Genomic DNA, 18,736 nt, shown 5'->3' with positions numbered 1-18,736 from the left:
TTGATTTTTAAGCCTACGTGGATGGGTTTTTCTCGGCAATGCCTCAAGCAGTCTCGACATTCACGATAAATGATTATTGATCCTTCCATTCCTTATGCAAGGAGATGTCTTCCTCCACTTCTCTTGCTTCGATTTGAAGCAACTGGGATGAGAGAAGTCTCGTGTTGATCAACATCTTGGTGAGAAGGCCGTTCCTCATTGAGAACACCCATATTCAGGACAGGTGAACCTTCGTGTTGGTGGTACCCATGTGGTAATCCATAGTCACAGGGGTGATAGGCTCATGAGCCTGAGTATATCTAACCTTGTGAAGCATCACAAAGAGCTTCACAATGTTCTTAGAGGATCTCATTCCCTATCACTAATTTGTTGTTTTGAGCTTTTATCTCTTTGACTTTAGCTTGAAGGGCAACTTTCTTTCTTTTCCTTGCCTCATGCTAGGCATGTTATGGATTCTCTCACTCCCCATGTTGGAAAGGGATGCTTGATCCAAACAGAGTGTACAAAAGATGGAAATCAACTTGACGAAGATGGCAAGAGTACAAATCAATGTCGTTCCCATAGACAGCACCAAATGTTGATTCACAAAATCGGATTAAAGTTGAAACAACGTAAAATGTCAAGGTGTGACCTGCATGTCATTGCTTAGGTTATCAAGTGTAGGTAATATTTAAAGAGATAGAGAGAGAGAGAATCAAACACAAGATATAAGTGGTTCACCCTAAGTTGAGCTATGTACACAAGGGTAGAGGATTTCTCATTAATAGTGAAGAGTTTACACAATATATATGTTTAATCAGAATCATCATTAGGGATTAATTGTAGGAGAATGACCACATTTTATTGTTGAGGAAAGTCACATGCTTTCATTCGTGGTCGATGTTGGGACTTTAGGAGCTTTATTTGTTGACACGTGTCGCGCTTTGATTGGCCTCTTGATTGTAGAGAAACTCTTGTGCTTCGAAGTGGTACCTCAACATGAATCCTTCAATGGGTCCTTGAAGGTATGAAGTTGACTAGTGCTCAATAGTTTCGAGGTTGGTGAAGTATGGTACAAACAAGCACCTTTACATCTCATCCTAGGTCTCTGCCGCTGACTGTAGGCCAACACGTGGTCTGATTGACATCTGGGTAGGCATGTTTATGGGGACTTTTATCTTAAAGCTATCAGCCTATCCACGTGCTCTTGGCAGTCAGAAAGCCCTTTACATATCCTAGTCGGGCTGAGCTTATAGGCGGTCGACTTTAATGCTCGGGAGTATCCTCTTCTAACCCCTGTGGGGCTTGGCTTCTTTCCCAGCTTGCATCATTATGTGGACCTAAAAGTGCCCAAAATTGACAACCTTTCTAATTTTACCTTCTTGAATTAAGTTTGAATTCTCTTCATAAAAACTCATAATATCAAAAATTCAAAAACAACAGACAAAAAAATAAAAACTCAAAAACGACATTTACAACATTAATAAGTATGTGAGGCAGTAAATATAAGAATGATTTTTACTCACCTTTTTTTTTTATTCTGCGCATTTTTTATTTAATCGTAATTTGGGCTGGAACAGTGATTAAAATTATGTGGAGAAGAATAATAGTATGCGAAGATTACTTTCCCCTCCAAATATAATTAGCCTGTGATTATTTCATAAACCAAGTTACCAATTATTCCCAAAAATTTAAAAGGAAACCGCCTTAATCAGAAAGCCAAATTAATAAAAATTTGATTAATTACAGCACCCAAATCCAAACGAAATCCTCTCCTCTTCTCTCCTGGTACAAAACCTAAAACCCTCTATTCTTATTTTCCCTCTCTCTCTCTCTCCCTCTCCCTCTCCCTCCTGCAATATTTCCTCATTGTTTCTATCGCTTCTCTTGTCATAGATCTCTATCTTTCTTTGAAATATGGACAAGCATCAGGGCGGCCAAGATCAAATCGTCTCCACTGGTATCCCTTGTTTCTCTAGTTTTTGTTTTTGTTTTTGTTCAGAAATGTTTGATGTTTTTGTGTCTACTTTGTGTTTGTTTGTTTATTGCTATTCAATAAGAATTTGTGAGTCGGTGTTATTTTTTTTTTTTTTTTTTTTTGTAGATTTTGGTAATTCCCAGATTGTGAATTGTTTGATTTACTGGCAATTATTTGTTGGTCCGCTGCCGAGTAAAGCTTTAAGCATTCAAGGTGCGGAATGCATTATGTTTCTGGTCGCACTCATGTCGAAAACATTATGCTGTTCCTTGTGTTTCAGTTGAATTCTTGGTCTCCAAATCCTAAGATAGGGTTTTTTGCTTCTTGATGATGTTTTTGTGTCAACTGGGTATTGTAAAACCCATTGGTATCCATTATTTGGTTTTGTAAAACTCACTTACGAATACACACTGCTCATAAAGTTTTTACTTGGTTCAGTTCAATAATGCAGCATGTCCATGAGTTATAATTTTTAAGTATGATGCAAGCAACTGTTTGAAGTAGTAAGATGGGCCCTCTTCATTGTCCACAGTTGGTGTATTATGTCAGGATGGTCTAGGTTAGAGTTCGCAGAATCACTTGATTAAAACACATGTGTGATCATGTTCAGATTTGCAGCTCCTTCCTCTTTTCGAATTGATCGATATTGCTGAGTTGCGAATGTTGCTTGACCTTGTATTCTTTTAAGCTAGATTGACGATTGACTAAAGCTACCTTAGAAAGGAGAGAGTCAGCCACTCAGCATTGATGAGTGAAGGTGCAAGAGAGAGGAAAGGGTTATTGTTGGACATGTGAAGCTACCTAAAGAGAAGAGGGTAGGGGCAACCAATGTGTGAAAGAGGATCAGAATCTTTGGAAGTGTGTAGGAACGTTAAAATCCAAAATGTCACATTGTGAAAGTAGAACACCTTTGCTAGCTGGTATCTGAACTCTCTAGCACCCTTTCCTTTCAAGCCTTTTCTGCATGGGCAAGTTCTGCCAATGGGTTCGAATAGTCTGCAATGAATGTGATTTTTCTCCTATCCTTTGTGAGGGTTGGGGGTAGGATGTGAGCAGGGGAAGACCTTGTTTCTATTTATAATATTTATCTCTGTTGCATACACCTTCTGTTTCCAGCTTTTTGGAAATGTCTGTGCTTCTATTGTTCTTCTGAGATACTGAACATCTGCAATTCTGGGTGCAGGAGAGAGACCTGTAAAGTCAGATATCTTGAAAGAGCAGGTAATTGGTTGTATACTCACTAAGAATGTTGTTTCTGTTCATTTAGTCCTTTGTATACAAAGGCTTTGGTAGCTGTATTTTATTGATTTTGTAATTTATATTCAGCCACTGTTGCCCAAAGATGAAAGACTAGTTTCAGTGAATCATTCTCCAGCTGCAGTCATCATAGGGCCTTCAGGTGATGCTACAGAACAGCCCAAGTCTTCAGATGTTAGTGGAGAACGAAGCACCCCCCATCCACTTAATTTGTATTCATCTCATGAAGGGGACATTTATGGTGGTGAGTTTGTTCACCCTTTTCTGCTGTCTCTGGTATAGAAGGATCAGGATGGTCTAAATAGTAGTGGTTTGAAGTTAGCTATAGTCTGATTCCCATAAACTCTCAAGTGTTGTGACATTGCCCTCGCACATTAAGCCATTTTAAATTTCTAAACTTTTGGTTTCTTTCTCCGGTAGTTTGTGAGTGGTCTGATATTAGCTATAGTTTGATTCCTGTGAACTCTTAAGCGTTGTTTCTTTATCCGGGATTTCATGAACTATGTGTTAAATGTCATGGTTCTATTTGGTGTTGACCCATAATAAAGAAAAGCTTTTGGTAATAATGACAATGTTCTGCTACTCTTCTCATAATTTATAATTAAAATTGTAAGAGATCAGATTTTAAAATTCCATCTGGTTTCAGGTTATGGCAGTAACACTGGTGCTTGGGATGGATATTCTCCATATAATACTGATGGAATGCATGTTTTATCACCAGTGAGTATAATATTCGCTTGCACAATTCTTCTGAATCTCTGATTTCCTTTTGAGCCAAACTTACCTTTGGTTCTTTTTTGGTTGTTGTTTTTAGGTCATCTACAATGATAGTCCTTCTCTTCTGTTTCACTCTGGTTATGGCTTCAATCACGAAATTGCATATGGACAGTATTCACCAGTCGCTGGTCCTTTGCCTTCTGTAATGGTAGATGGCCAACTTTATTCTACACAACAGGTCCCTTTCTCTCCATCTTATTACCCCCAGCCATCTGAGTTGATGAGACCAGAAAGTAGTAGCACTGACAACATAGGTTATGGGCCAGGACCAGGTTACATGGTAAATTATAGATCATTCAGTGGAGATCTGTCTGGACATCTTGGTTCTAGTCCTTTAGCATCTCCAACAATTTATCCTCCACCAATGGGCATTCTTGGGTCATACGAACACAATGCGGGGCAGGTTTGTTTTCTTTTAACTTCACTAGTTTAATTCCTTGATAAAGAGATGTTCCTAGACTGGAAGAATTGTTACAGTGTTGCTAGTCTTTTGTTAGAACTCTAAATACGGATACAACTTTGGTCATATTTATATGTTCAGTATTGGAGGCATGTTTTTGTGTTCTGGTCAGCATTGTAGTTATAATTCCCCAATGTGCTTGGTGATCAGAATACAACTTTTGTGTTTTTAAGAGGCATATAGTACCATTGCACCCACATTGGTGGTACACAATTCATATGTTCTCGGTGCAATTCAAGATTTTGGAGATAATTGTTGAGAATATCGCATTTAAGAATGGGAAAAATAGAACAAACTCTGGAAATTGAAAACAAATAACCAAGATAAATAACACCAGGAATTTACGTGGTTTGGCAATATGCGCCTACGTCCACAGGACAGCAACAACAATCTTTCACTATATCAATAATGAGTACAACCAATAATCTTGCCCAATCTCTAGAACTAGGAATTGACGAAAAACCTGAAAGAACAAGAACAAGAAATACACCATCTCTTTTCTTTTCTCCCGCACACACTTTACAATATTCTCTCACTCTAATCCCTTGAGTGGTACAGAGTTTATTGTTTTGCTCCCTTCTGAAAACTAGTACAATAGTCCCTTTATATAGGCATAATAAAGGTCTTCTTCAATAAGGATTACTAATCCTAATTGGAATCTAGTTATGAATCCTTCTCCAATTGAGCAACTATCTCCAATTGGGAAAACAATTTAATCCTCTAAGACTATAGTTTCTTATAGACGTAGGACAACTTATCATGGGCTGGAAAAAACCCAACAATAATGGCATTAATTGTATTACATTCTGTTAGTCTTGTTTTTTCCCCTTTTCTTTTGGGGGGGAATTTTGGTAGTTTTTTGTCATCCTTAGACATCACGTGGACTCTTTTCTTCCTAGAAATGTGGTAGAGGTTGAAACACATGTCGTGGTAAGAAAAAAGATTTATGGGTCAAAGGGTCATTGCAATTGGTGTATGGTTGCTCTTGAAAGGGCCTTAGTAACTTATGCTACTAGTTGATTAGACAGATGCTGCCCATCCATGGGTCAATTCTTAAATAGTTGAAATGTTAAGGTTGATTCTTACTTTCATGTCATTAAGTCTCATAAGATTTGGCACATTTTCTCTAATTGTATCTCAGTTTAGGTTTTTGAACTAAAATAAATTGTTTGGACTCTGTTGATTATTTTTATTTACTCTAATGTTTATGCATATAATTGTAGAATTTTCTTTTTAAACTTGAACCATGGCCATGCCAAGTTGCCAAGTTGATGCATTTTTTATGGGATGATTAAGAGATGATATATGATTTACTTTCAGATTTCTCAACAACAGAGACCAATGCATGGATATGGATTGGTTTCAAGTTCCTTTGGTGGACGCTATCCTCAGGGTAGTTCTTACCAGAGCTCAAACTATGGTAGTGCTTCATATTTGTTTGGTAATGACCGGAACCGACTAAATGTTGACAAGACCAGAAGAAGAGAGAGGGACTGGGAGTCAATTTCCGTCAATAATAATTCACATGATATATTCAATGACCGCAACAGAGGACCAAGGGCTTCACAGATGAAGGGAAAGAGTACTTCCGACCAGAGTTCTTCATCTAGTGTTAGGAAAATGGATCTATCTTCTTCTGGATTTAACCTTGATTCATTGAACCAGCTAGATTTTGTCACAGATTACAAGGATGCTAAATTCTTTATCATTAAGTCTTTCAGTGAGGACAACATTCACAAAAGTATTAAATACAATGTTTGGGCTAGCACGCCTCATGGAAACAAGAAACTTGATGCTGCTTATCATGAGGCAAAGAAGATAAAATGCAGCTGCCCAGTCTTCCTATTCTTTTCGGTATGTTTCTTTGATCTGTCCCTATCTTCCTAACTGTTTGAGCAACTGGGCTGAGGAGGTCCTAGTTGAAAGTGGGTGGGTATATGACTGGTATCAGCATCACAAAGCATTAGGTAGAATGATTGGGTATTGATGCTGATAAGAGCCAGATGATAACTGAAGTTTAACGTGGCAGTCTATCTTTGAGATTCAGTAATATAAACCAGGCAAAATCCCTTGTATGTCATTCGTAGGCCCTAATAACTGTTTGCCATGTCATTCGTGGGCCGTAATAACTGTTTGCCAAAGGCTTTTTTGGTTTCAATTGGTCATTTTTCTTTGTTCAGCATTTCTTTTCTTTAAAAATACTATAGATGCTTACAAGAAATTTGTTGTCTGTGCTAAAGTTATTCTATATTTGTTGTGATACGATCTAAACTATATGTTCTTTAGTTTTGTCAGTCCTCTTAGATTTTGTTGGTTACAACTCACTACAGGTTAATGCTAGCGGACAGTTTTGTGGGGTAGCTGAAATGGTTGGACCTGTAGATTTTGAGAAGGATGCTGATTACTGGCAGCAAGATAGGTGGAGTGGGCAATTTCCAGTTCAGTGGCATATTGTTAAGGATGTTCCTAACATCCGGTTCCGTCACATTCTACTTGAAAATAATGATAATAAGCCCGTCACGCACAGCCGAGATTGTCAGGAGGTAGTATATCTCTCTCAATCTCTGTTATTTTCATTAAAAAAGATTCCATTTTTATTTAGAAACTAGATCAATTCTCCAGTTTAGATTTGGTTTTTGTTGCCACTGTGACCCTAGGGAAAGCCCTTTGTGTAAATGTTCATGGTTTTTGAGATAGCTTTATTTTAGGGGTTACCTTGCCCTCTCAAAACCTTCCAAGTTGGGTGGGTCATATTGGGTATATCTTGTTCAAATATGAAACAAGCCAAGTTTGAATTGGAGTTGAGAAGGCTTATTTGAACCCATTTTGAATCTAGATGAGAGCACTCTTAACTAATGGATCAACCATAAAAAATCACTTTCCAAACTATTTTTTGTTTATATCTCTATGGGTTTACATGTGGTCTAAAATCTCTGTTGTATGAAGTGATTGAAACGTTAATCTTGTGTAGTATACAGTTCACATGCAATGCATTCAATCTATTTCCTTTTACTTCTGTCTTTAACTTAAGTTTGGCTCTAATGCGGATTGAGAGTTTGCATCTGCCTTACATTTTATTTCCTGATGGTGAAACATTATCAGGTGAATCTCAAACAAGGCATTGAGCTATTGAAAATTTTCAACGATTTTGATGCACGGACATCTATTATAGATGACTTTGAATTTTATGATGAGCGGGAAAAATCCTCGAAGCAAAGGAAAGTTAAACAAGAACCTAGTTCGACTACGGATGCTTCTGATTCAGTTGGCATTGATTCTGTTAAGGAAATTTCTGATAGGATTGATCACGCCCTGCAGTTGAAAGGAAGTAACGGCAAAGAAGTAGCAAAAACCGAGCATGACATTAGCTCTAAAACAGAAGCTGCTTCAGCAATCCTTGAACATGATTCCTCTATGGACCAAATATCTGATAGCTTATCTCAAGTATTGCAGTTGGAAGAGGGTGACAAAGAATTAGCACTGCCATCTGAAAGTAGTAATGATGGAGACGACAGCAAGTCGGTTGACAGGAAGGCAACAGGTGTATGAACCTACTAATGCTTAGGCATTTTAGGCATGCATACAGCGACAACATACTACTAGGTGTACCTTTGTGATTTTTAAGAGTAGTTCACTCATTGACAAAGCACGAGGTGGTAATTTCGTCATCTCAAGCAGTCAGGATGCAAGCTGACTCCGTTTTATGACCTTTTTTTCCCTTTCCTTGATGATCGGTTGTCCAGAACAATTAGGTGGTACTCGAGGGGGGCGTGCTTGGCAGGAAGGCTGTTTAGTTTTGTATCTGAAGCTCGGTTTTGATGATCGGTTGTCCAGAACAATTAGGTGGTACTCGAGGGGGGCGTGCTTGGCAGGAAGGCTGTTTAGTTTTGTATCTGAAGCTCGGTTTTCCTTATTGTAGGGTTAGAATTAGATTGTTGGTTTTGGCGATGCGGAGGTAGTTTGTTGAATGCAATGCAGGTTGTGGGTATTTGTATACCGCCCCGCCCTGCCCCGCACCACCCCCACCCCCCAAAAACCCATTTGGGTTGGACTTGAGAGGTTGATCAATCAATAAACGAATGAATGGAGGAATGAATAAATTCAGAAAACGCATTTACTTTTGCAGAAGATTTTCTTTTCTTTTTTCATTCTATTCTGTGTCGTGATTCGTGAATGAATGAAATCACAAACTAAAGACGTTTGATAATTTTTGTGCATATGATATGATGGATACATTTGATTTGGCCTGGTATGCAATGCATGTATATCATATCTTCCTCCCTCCCACCCGTTGCCAAACAACGACGGCTTGGTTTGGTTCGGTTCATGGAATGGATTCTTTGGGAATCAATTTAGTTTCCATCCGTTCATTTCAGGAACCATTTATGTTAGCAGACCAAGACGAAATGAGTCATTGAGGTGTACACTACTACTCAATTAAGAGAAAAGTAGAAAAAAAATAATCAAACTGCATTCTGCACATCGAGCATAACACCAACCATAAAGGTTCAAGGATCCAGTTCCAGTACTCGGAATTTGTGCCCGCCACGGGCAAACAAGCTTCTCTAGCCAGCTTCTGCACATGATGATCAACATTCTCATGCTCTAACTGATTCATAAATCTCAATGTACTTGCCAGCTGCGTTGTTCCAGCCATTATCAATTTCCATAACCTTCTTAACAATGCCATTCCATTCATCTCCTCCTTCTGCACCACCAATTATAATTCAATAACAGCCAGACGAGAATAATTACAAACTGGTACATAAATCGGAACCCAACATTTTCTTCCCATCTTACGCCGCATTTCATAAATCGGATTCTACAACATACTTGTTCTCTTGCAATGGCATCATGAGTGCACTGTGCACAACATAGGTTGGGCAAAAAACATGTGAAAGTAGAGAAAAGTAGAATTTTCCAATTTGTATCTTGTTGGTCCTCAACTACGGTAAAAACTAAGCAAGATCTAATACAAGCAGCACTTACTGTTTTGTAGCATGCAAATCACACGAGTGAGTAACAAGAAAACTAAGCAAGTTATATATGAGGAGAACTTACTGTTTCTGTAGCAAGCAAATGCACGAGCTAGAGCCCCATGCAGGGATCCTTCGTCGATTCCTTCAAAAACAAACCTAACAAAAAAAGAGTTGCAGCATTGATTGCAACACTTCTACCAATAATACTCGGAGCAAAATAATTTTTCACCCTAGTAATATCTACTAGAACCTCCAAGTATGCACTTTTTAACTATTGAAAAATAAGTTACCCATTGGCCATGTCATGATTTGGTTCATCATCCATGTCAAAGACTGTGTCTGCAAGACCGCCGGTCTTTCTAACTACTGGGACCTGAAACAATCGGTTGACCCCAAGTGAGACTTTAAATAACTTTGTTTCTATACTTTTATTGTGTATTTACATTTTACTGCAATGTGAATAAAATCATCTTCCGACAAACACGACACTAGCCAAAAAACCAAACATAGAAAAAATGGTGTAGCAAGAAAGTATATGCACACAGTAATGAATGCTGATCATGTCATATTTTTTATGCACAATTCTGATCAAGCTCTGGAGTACTTCAGTAAAGTTGTTAGTATAGCCATTACTATAGACAACATAAAATGGCAGGATTTTAAAGTCCAGCAGAAATACATACTGCCCCATAGCGCATTCCAATCATTTGGGCAAGTCCACATGGCTCGTACATGGAAGGAACTAAAATAAAGTCTGCAGCAGCATACAGCAAGTGGGATAGCTCCTCACTGCATAGCAAAGTAAATCAGAAACAACAAAATTTAGCAAGCAGAAACATCTGAATGCTGGGAGGAGCTGTCACAGTTGCTGTATGCTGGGAGGAACTAGAATAAAGTCAACAGCAGCATACAGCAGGACAGCAAAACTTATATCATGGTGTTTCAAGATTAATTACCTATACATCAATAATATCCGAATGCTGGGACCTTGGTTATGCTACAAAAATGATATCAAATATGGACATCTGTTAGCTTGCTTTGACTCAGAAGGTAAGGGAAGAAACAAAGAAAAGAAGATTGTAAAGCAGGAATTGGCTCATTAAAGTTAGTGTCCTATTTTGTTTAGGATTGTATTAGGAAATAATTAAGTTTCCTTAGACTGGAAACCCTAGAAGATAATTGGAAATGGAAAGAAAGTGTATTTTCCTATCATATAGCATAGGAAAGAAAGTGTACTTTCCTATTCCATATAAATAGGAAATAAAGCCTATGACAAAAGCCTCCGACATCAAAGGATTTAAATAAAACAAGTTGAACATTGTTACGATTTAAATTAAGGTACAAGAGATTATTATAACAGAAAAGGGATGTATGGAGCATTCACATAAGGTTCTTAACACATAGATACCAAGAAAATGAAAAAAAAAAAAGAAAAAAAAAAAAAGAGAAATTAAGAAGAGAGAAGCCTCAAATCCCTTACCAATTTTGCAAGACCTTCAAATTCACTTTCCACCCGAGAATCAGGAGCTTTTCCCAGTATAACCATTTGTCCACCCTAATGAGTCCAGTATTTGGAGGAATGAGAAACTCATGGAAAGCACATTCTGAACTTTTATCAAAGTCTATAGTGAGTCAGGAAACAAGAATAGAATCTAAAGAAAAAAACTTTGGAGAAAAGACAAATAGTTGCCAATATTTTCACAACTAAATAAATAATTGCTTCGACAATTGACATCTTTTCGGAAACCAACCTTGTACCAGCTTACATAACACTGGTAGTTTTCTCAAGGTCTCACTCTCATATACATGTCAAAATGTCTGACAAGAAAAAATCTTCTTGGTGTGTGTCTATATATATACAGAGGCTTTCTATAAGAAGGATGTCCAATACGAAAAAGTGCACTCATCATTCCTAGGCACCAACACATTCCTGCTCAGCTATCCACATAGCCCAGGCAAAACTTAGAACACAAAAAGATGTAACATAGTAACAAACTTACAAGTTCCTCAACTTGCTTAATTGCATGAGTAATCAAATGAAGACCCTTTTGTGCAACTAAACGAGTGATACATACAACCAAGGGAACCTTGAGTGCAGTATCTGGCACATGGTAGCCTGAGGCCAAACCAAGTCCCCTTTGGACATAGTATTTGCATAACTTCTTGCCCTCAGGGTTTTGAGCTGCAAGAAACAGTACAAGTGATAATGAAAATAAAAACTACTGTGAAATGGGTTCAATTCTTAGTAACAGCGTTTCCAACTTGCAAATCTAATACAAGCTTACTCATAAGTCCTTACCATGAAACTTTGAAGGCAAGAAAACATCAGTAGAAGGGTCCCACATCGCAGTGTCTATTCCATTTACTATACCAAAGTACCTATAAATTTACATATTTAAATATCAACAAATGCAAAGACAAGAAGAGATTTTCACTTTCTTTAAAGTCAACAAGAGGTTTTAACTCATAATCAGAGAGCAGAGTAAACATCAAGCTGAATATATATATAGGCACACAATATGCAGCAAGTAACAAGCATGAGAGTTTCCTGCGTGGGAAACCATACTTCAAACAAATTCATGCAAAAAGCATTATTTGTCCACAATGGATTTTAAAGTAACTGAGGTAGGTGTTACAAAGACCACCAGGGAGTGATGTTATTCACAAATCAAGATTTGGAAAATCCCACACATGATTGAGGTCTGGAAGATCCCAACACATAATTACGTAAAACAGAATTACGCTTACCATGTGTAGAAACTTAGTATTAATTGTGGAAATCACATGCTATATGACCTCATTGATATTAGATCTATTTACTACATAAAAAGAACAACAACATGATGAAAGGACCACGAATAGTACAAACTATAATCCCCAAGTTCTATTTGGATCATTTGATTGTTACGTATAATTCAAATATTCAACAAGGAGTGAGCTATTTCTAAGAAGCCACTCTGCCTATCTCTAAATGTTCTTGAAAGTCACTATACATTTGATCATGATTAAAACATGAGAGTGTAATGTTATTGCAGTTTTTAAAGGAGACAAAATGCATGAAAAAATGAACTAAAGGCAACTGGTAATTGCCACTTGCCAGAGCTTCTATTGCAACAGCAGTTCGATAATGGTTGATACAGTTCCCTTATGTCTTATTCAGCCACAGAGCAACATATAAAAGTTTACATTTTTTATCCAACCTCAAAGTTTATGAAAAATGTAAAACAATTTATGTTCATTATCACAGTTAAGGAGCTTACTTATCACGGTTTCTTATCAAAGTACTTGAAAGCCATCCAGAGCAGAGTGTTTCCTTGAGATATGTTGGAGAAACTGTACTGAAAATGAAAGAAAGAATCACTTGTTCACACAACAGATACAAGGGGTGAGCTTGTGTGTGCTCATGCTCACACGGGCACAATGAGAAATATAAGATTACACTAAAGGAAGAGATGGTGTTGCCCTTCAAAATACATCTAGAAAGAAAAGAAAATCCACCACTAGAGTAATCAATATATTTTACATGTGGACTTAATATGAAATTTGATCAAGTCAAGGTCAATCACTTGGTATAGACCTTTTTCCTAATTTGATGAAGGCATCTGCATCTGCCAGCGAAAAAGGAGTAGATAGACATTGATGCTGTACTCTATCCCACAGGACAAAGTCTGGTCTAATGTTGGACCAATAGTTAGAGATGTGTGAAGGGGCAACCTTGATTTGATAATAAAGATAAACTGTGAATGTGACTACCATGGGAAAACCAGGACAACTATAAGATGTTCAAGGACTCATCCTCACCGAGTACCAATGTTTTTGGTATCGGTACAGTATTCAAAGGAAGAGATGCACATTCTTGAATGGTTATGAGAGTAAAGCTTTCCATTAAATATAAAATAAGTAAAAGATAGTGAACAAGTAATTCACTTCCACTTCTGCACAAACTATACATGAAAATTGCAGAATCAAACTCTATCCTAGAGACATCTGGAAACAGAAAACCAGAATTTCAAGAACCTACGAAGCAGCTGCTTTCCACTTTAATCAAATAACATAGAAAGATAGCTCTTCTAAACCCCGAAGCTATAGATGCCCACAAGAAGCCGAAAAACGAATTCTATCCCATAGATACTCCACCTCCTCACCAAGCACACTCTCACAAACCCTCATACTCCTTTCCCCGCATATAAGCAAGAAGTTTGCAAACATAGCACCTCTCCCCAGAACCACACCCCTCCTTCTCTTTCCACCAACACAGACAACTTTTTACCGCTTTGAAAAAAATGCAACCTTTTTGTTATATCATTTGGAGAACTGCAGTTAGATAGCTCAAGGAATTAAATTAAAATGTAACAAAACGGTGGATTTCTTAGCTGGTGGTTGCCTATGGTTATTGTCTGCGATATGAGCAAATAAAGAAAGAAAATAAAGATATATTCAATTACAAAATCAACAAGCAAGACCGCTTACACTACTGCATTGCTGTAGACAATTCCACCTTTCAATAAGCTTAACCTCTCAGGATTATGGCCAACAGTTCGATCATCAATTGCCTAAACCATATTGATAGGCGTAAGAGACATGGTAGTTTCGTCTGTTAAAGCGTGTAACATTTAAAAATTCAACAAACTGATTTGATAAGGTTCCGACAAATACACATGCATACATGACATTCATGTATGTCATGTATGCACTTCTTCTTTTTTTTCCAAAAACAAATATCTTAAAGGGACCTAAGAACCAATCAAATTCATGTAAAGAGCTCACTTTTTCAAAGTTAGCATACAAAGATCCATCAAGACCGCACATGCTCAGTTGCTCTTGTCTGCCATATGAAGAAAAATAATGCTTATGACGAGGTTTAGAAAAATAAATTTGCACGATAATGAAACAGCTATTTTTGAAGTCATTTTGATCATAAAATGCACAAAAATTAAAAAAGACAAGCAAAACAAGTATTTCTCTGTTTGATAGATGGTTTATAAAATGTGAGTGAAAGTGTTTAATTACAAATAACTCGTTTAAATCGCAGCCAAAATAGAAGACCTGACTCTTGCTCATCTCCAGATTCCTGTATTTTACGCAAAACTGAGGCTGAGAGTTCACACATACTAGGATTTTATCAGTACAAGGACATGAACAAAGTGGATGTAAAACTTTGGAATAAAAGGTTTAACTCTAAATAATTGAGACATTCAGTCAGGTAAAAAGCAATCAAAGGATATCCAACAAAGAAAGATTGGTCAAATGGTGATGGAAAAAGTAGCATGCAAAAGGAGCAATATAGAAGCATTTACTTACCTTTTCTCCATAAGAAATATTTTTTCTTACCTACATTCACCATAGTGCTCCATGTTATGGATTGTCAATACGACTCTCGGTTTCTACAAATTAGAGAATTACACAAGATCATATTAATATTATTCACAAAAATCAACAATTTTACTACATTGTTATCCATCAGGCATATGAAGCTGAGGCAGTGGCAATAACAGAAGTAGATACCTTAAGTGAGAGATAATGATACATATCCCAATAAAGTAACGGCAAAGCACCTGTCTGCCATTCATGGACATGAATAATATCAGGTTGTGTTCCAGTCGCCTGCAATGACGTATCGTATACTCTTGTCAGATACTGGAAGAACAAATTGTGAAGATAGTATTGGAAGAACAGAGTTACCGAGTTTTCAAGTAATAACCTGCATCCATTCAAGGCAAGCACGACTAAAGAAGAGATATGCTTCAAGCTCATTGTAGGAACCCCCATAGACATGATGGCCCTTAAAGAAGTGATGTGAAGGGTCAATAAGTATAACTGGGATTCCTGAAACTACCCCAGTGTATGCATTAGTGGGAATCCAGTTTCCATGGTGAAAAGAGTTATATGTTGCGACTAACGTGAGGTCATTGATCTGGTGCTTCTGGATACACTCGTAGAAAGGAAGCATTACATGTACAGTGTGGCCTCGCAATAAAGAAGCTCGAGCAAGTCCAGTGACAACATCAGCAAGACCACCAACTTTGGCAATGGGTGCCATTTCAGCGGTGACATGAACTAGGTGCATGAGTTTGGAATCTTTAATTACTTGGGAGGGAGGTTCCAAGTTGACATCCCAAGAAGGGAAGGGCTTCTTCCAAAAGGGGATATCATCATCAGGAGAAGGCCAAGCGAATTCCTATAAAAAGCCGAATATGATGCATGAATCATTAATAATGGATGAGGTCTTGTCCTAGGCAATTACGCTAACCATAAACCCTAAACCCTAAACCCTAAACCCTAATAGATAATGGATAGATGGAGAAATGAGCAGAACCTGTACCTGTGGAATGCGGAATTGACAAGAGCAAGACTGCTTCTGCTTCTGCTTCTGCCTCTGCCTCCGCCACCTCCATCTGGTGCTCGTCGGAGGAAGATGACATAAGCTGCTTCTTCTTGTTTCAAAACAAGAAGACCAGTCTCCCGCAATCGCAATTGCTGTCGTCTCCATTTCTGGTTTCAGAGACCCAATCGAGATCATATGCACCCACTCGCTCGAGTGGGACAAGTTCCTAATTTCCTACCAGATGACCTTTCATTTTTAACTCTCTCTCCCCACCTCTTCCCCCACTATTCTATTCATAACACGTGTCCTTCTTTCATTAATATATCTGTTCAAAAATTATTAATATAAATTATAAATTACATATATCAATCATATCAATCATATGCACTCACTCGCTCGAGTGCAACCGTTATGGGGCCCTGTTTTTCTGGCCCCCGGATTCTAAAATCTCTTTTAATATTCTATATATGAAAAAGGTGGGAAATAATTTATAGATGTTTTCCTAGCATGGTTGTCAAGCCCTAGTAGTGCACGGGTTCGGCTCCCTACTTTCTCATATTTGTTATTTTTGAAATTTTTTTTTTTTTTCAGCCATGTTTCTTTCATATAGGGCATGTGCGGGGTAACTATTTTGGGATTTTTGAGCTACACTATTTTTTTCTATTTTTAAATATTTGTAGTTTAATTTCTTTCATTATAAAATATAACTTTTGCTAATAAATTTGTGGTTAGGAATATCAAAATAAATTAAAATTCTTAAATCTGATATAATCTTTAAAAGCCCCCCTTTCTTATACAATATCATTTAATAGTGTTTGTACCATACTTGACCAATTCTGAAACTACTAAGCATCGGTCAACAACATACCATCAAGGACCCACAAGACTTTTCCTCCAACCAGGAGGCCAATCACAACACGACACATGTCGGTATCAGAAGCCAATCACAGCGCGACACATGTCGATATCAAAGGCCAATCACAACACGACACGTGTCAATGTCAGAACAAAGCTAGAAACTCTCTTCTATAAAAGGAGATCATTCTCCCCACAATAATCCCTAATGTCATTTGTACTAAACTATTCACTAGAACTCACTAAAAGAGAGCTTGAACCTATGTATTTGTGTAAACCCTTCACAACTAATGAGAACTCCTCTACTCCGTGGACGTAGCCAATCTGGGTGAACCACGTACATCATGCGTTATTTGCTTCCCTGTCTCTATTCATTTACATACTTATCCACACTAATGACCAGAGCAACCTAGCGAAGGTCACAAACTTGACACTTTCTGTTATACTAAAGTCCTCGGCGATTTTGTGGATCAACAAATAGAATACATTTCATAATCAGAATCGTTTATTGTTTTGGTCACCGTCTAAAAGTCATCGATTTTTCATTACATTTGAAGACTATTTAGTCATCCATATCAAAAAAGAAATTATAGTACAACTACACCTACCATTAGATTAAGTTGGTTTAATTGTTTAAAATTTAACTAATCTAATGACAATCAACGGGAGAGGGGGAATGAGAATCATCCTCACAAGATACTACTAATATCATAACCAGTGTTTCGTTTAACACATAATTTTTTTTTCTTGAGATGAGCTCTAGATGATAAGAAGAACATGAATGGTTTTGACTATAGTATTTGTACGGTGATATGATAGGTACATAGTCATCATACCATGCTTTTTGTATTTAAAAAGTAAGGAGATTCAAACCAGAAACATAGAGAACGTAGATAGGCACATGACCGTCACACTATGCTTCATTTTCTTTATTTTATTATTATTTTTGTTTTTTGTTTTTTTTTTTTTTGCATTATATCAATTTATACACAATAAAAAATAAAAAATATAAAACAAAATGTAGCAACCAAAAATTTAGACCATGCAAGGTCCTCCGTTTGAGTCTCGCACAGGGCCTCCAAAATCTCAAGACCAGCCTTGATTGTAACACGTGATATGATGTAGTTCCACTAGGTTGGTTTAATAAAGGAGTATAACTTACAGGACACCTATATGGGGCCACGTGGCATCCCATGCTAATAAATTAAGGACATGAGGGCAAAAACTTGTACACATATCTTTATTTTATTAGCACAAAACTCTACTGTGTTGCTTCACCATTGCCACCAAATCCATAGTAATCTATTTGTTTTTTTTTAAAAAAAAAAAAAAAAAACAAAAAAACAAAAACGGTTGTCAAATCAAGGGTGGTGAGTTAAAATGTGGAAACATGTCAAATGTATAGCAGCATCCCAGTAACAGAAATTACATCCATAACAATAGAATAGCCAGTCTTATTCTTATGGTTACAGCCAAACAAACAAGTAACTCACAAGTGGCCCTTACCACAATGGTGGAAATGTGTTGAGTTTTTGTATGGCGGCGTGGATTCAAGCCCCATCGGTGGCTAGTCTAACATCTAATCTAACAAAATTTATCGTTTGAAAAAAAAAAAAAAAAAAAAAAAAAAAAGTAACCCTCCTTAACTCTTGTATAACAAACATATTGATTCATTCAACCCCTCTACGATCAGTATTCCATTATATTATACATACACGAGTTCGAATCAACAAGTAACCCACATAAAGGGATAAAAAGTAAGGGAAAACAAACACAAGTGAATACATTCGTTGATTCTCCAGGGAACTCCCCCACTGCTCAAACTGTTCATGTATTTTAACATTCAAGAAACTATAGACTGAAACTTCTGATAGTGGAGCAGCCCCGTGATTTCTCAAAACCGGACATCCATGTAATAAGGCTGCGTAGAACAACAGACAAAGGACCTAACTTTTTTGTACAATCTGTTGTTGGTGTAAGTCAAAGTTTTAGGTGGATTAGGAATTTATTTATCTTTCCTAGTTTGGTTGTAGCTCTTTTTAATATTCCTTGTATCACAAGCAGAATAATTGTGTATATATATTTCCTCTATCGGGAAAAGAATAACAATAAAACCCTACATTGTA

The 18,736-nt window shown here is 37.3% G+C and overlaps 2 protein-coding genes across 6 annotated transcripts; one reads left to right on the top strand and one right to left on the bottom strand.

Moving 5' to 3' along the window:
- Positions 1–1,669: 1,669 nt before the first annotated feature.
- On the top strand, positions 1,670–8,554 carry LOC137736698 (YTH domain-containing protein ECT3-like). 2 transcript variants are annotated; one of them, XR_011068789.1, is made up of 9 exons: positions 1,670–1,939; positions 3,141–3,178; positions 3,284–3,458; positions 3,861–3,934; positions 4,029–4,394; positions 5,772–6,305; positions 6,782–6,994; positions 7,554–8,203; positions 8,295–8,554. XR_011068789.1 is itself a non-coding variant. In XM_068475929.1 (8 exons), the coding sequence occupies exons 1-8, from the start codon at positions 1,897–1,899 to the stop codon at positions 7,998–8,000; spliced, it is 1,890 nt and encodes a 629-aa protein (XP_068332030.1). In that variant the 5' UTR covers positions 1,670–1,896; the 3' UTR covers positions 8,001–8,262. The 2 variants fall into 2 exon arrangements, 1 of the variants encoding a protein (XP_068332030.1); XM_068475929.1 differs by lacking the exon at positions 8,295–8,554 and having other exon boundaries at positions 7,554–8,262.
- A 15-nt stretch (positions 8,555–8,569) lies between these two features.
- Positions 8,570–15,998, bottom strand: LOC137736699 (probable starch synthase 4, chloroplastic/amyloplastic). Of its 4 annotated transcripts, none has more exons than XM_068475930.1 (15): positions 15,747–15,993; positions 15,132–15,608; positions 14,936–15,034; positions 14,762–14,814; positions 14,198–14,255; positions 13,901–13,983; positions 12,691–12,768; positions 11,730–11,809; positions 11,431–11,612; positions 10,911–10,985; positions 10,387–10,427; positions 10,114–10,219; positions 9,721–9,803; positions 9,513–9,586; positions 8,570–9,159 (listed from the first exon to the last, which is right to left on the bottom strand). In XM_068475930.1, the coding sequence occupies exons 1-15, from the start codon at positions 15,948–15,950 to the stop codon at positions 9,050–9,052; spliced, it is 1,803 nt and encodes a 600-aa protein (XP_068332031.1). In that variant the 5' UTR covers positions 15,951–15,993; the 3' UTR covers positions 8,570–9,049. The 4 variants fall into 4 exon arrangements, with proteins under 4 accessions (XP_068332031.1, XP_068332032.1, XP_068332034.1 ...); XM_068475931.1 differs by having other exon boundaries at positions 15,753–15,993; XM_068475933.1 differs by lacking the exon at positions 15,747–15,993 and having other exon boundaries at positions 15,132–15,256; positions 15,384–15,512.
- Positions 15,999–18,736: the final 2,738 nt, after the last annotated feature.

The sequence above is a fragment of the Pyrus communis genome, chromosome 6 (genome assembly GCF_963583255.1).
Source record: "Pyrus communis chromosome 6, drPyrComm1.1, whole genome shotgun sequence".
NCBI classification, from domain to species: Eukaryota; Viridiplantae; Streptophyta; class Magnoliopsida; order Rosales; family Rosaceae; genus Pyrus; species Pyrus communis.
Note: the sequence above shows the minus strand (reverse complement) of the source record. Positions and strands in the feature narration are given on the sequence as shown.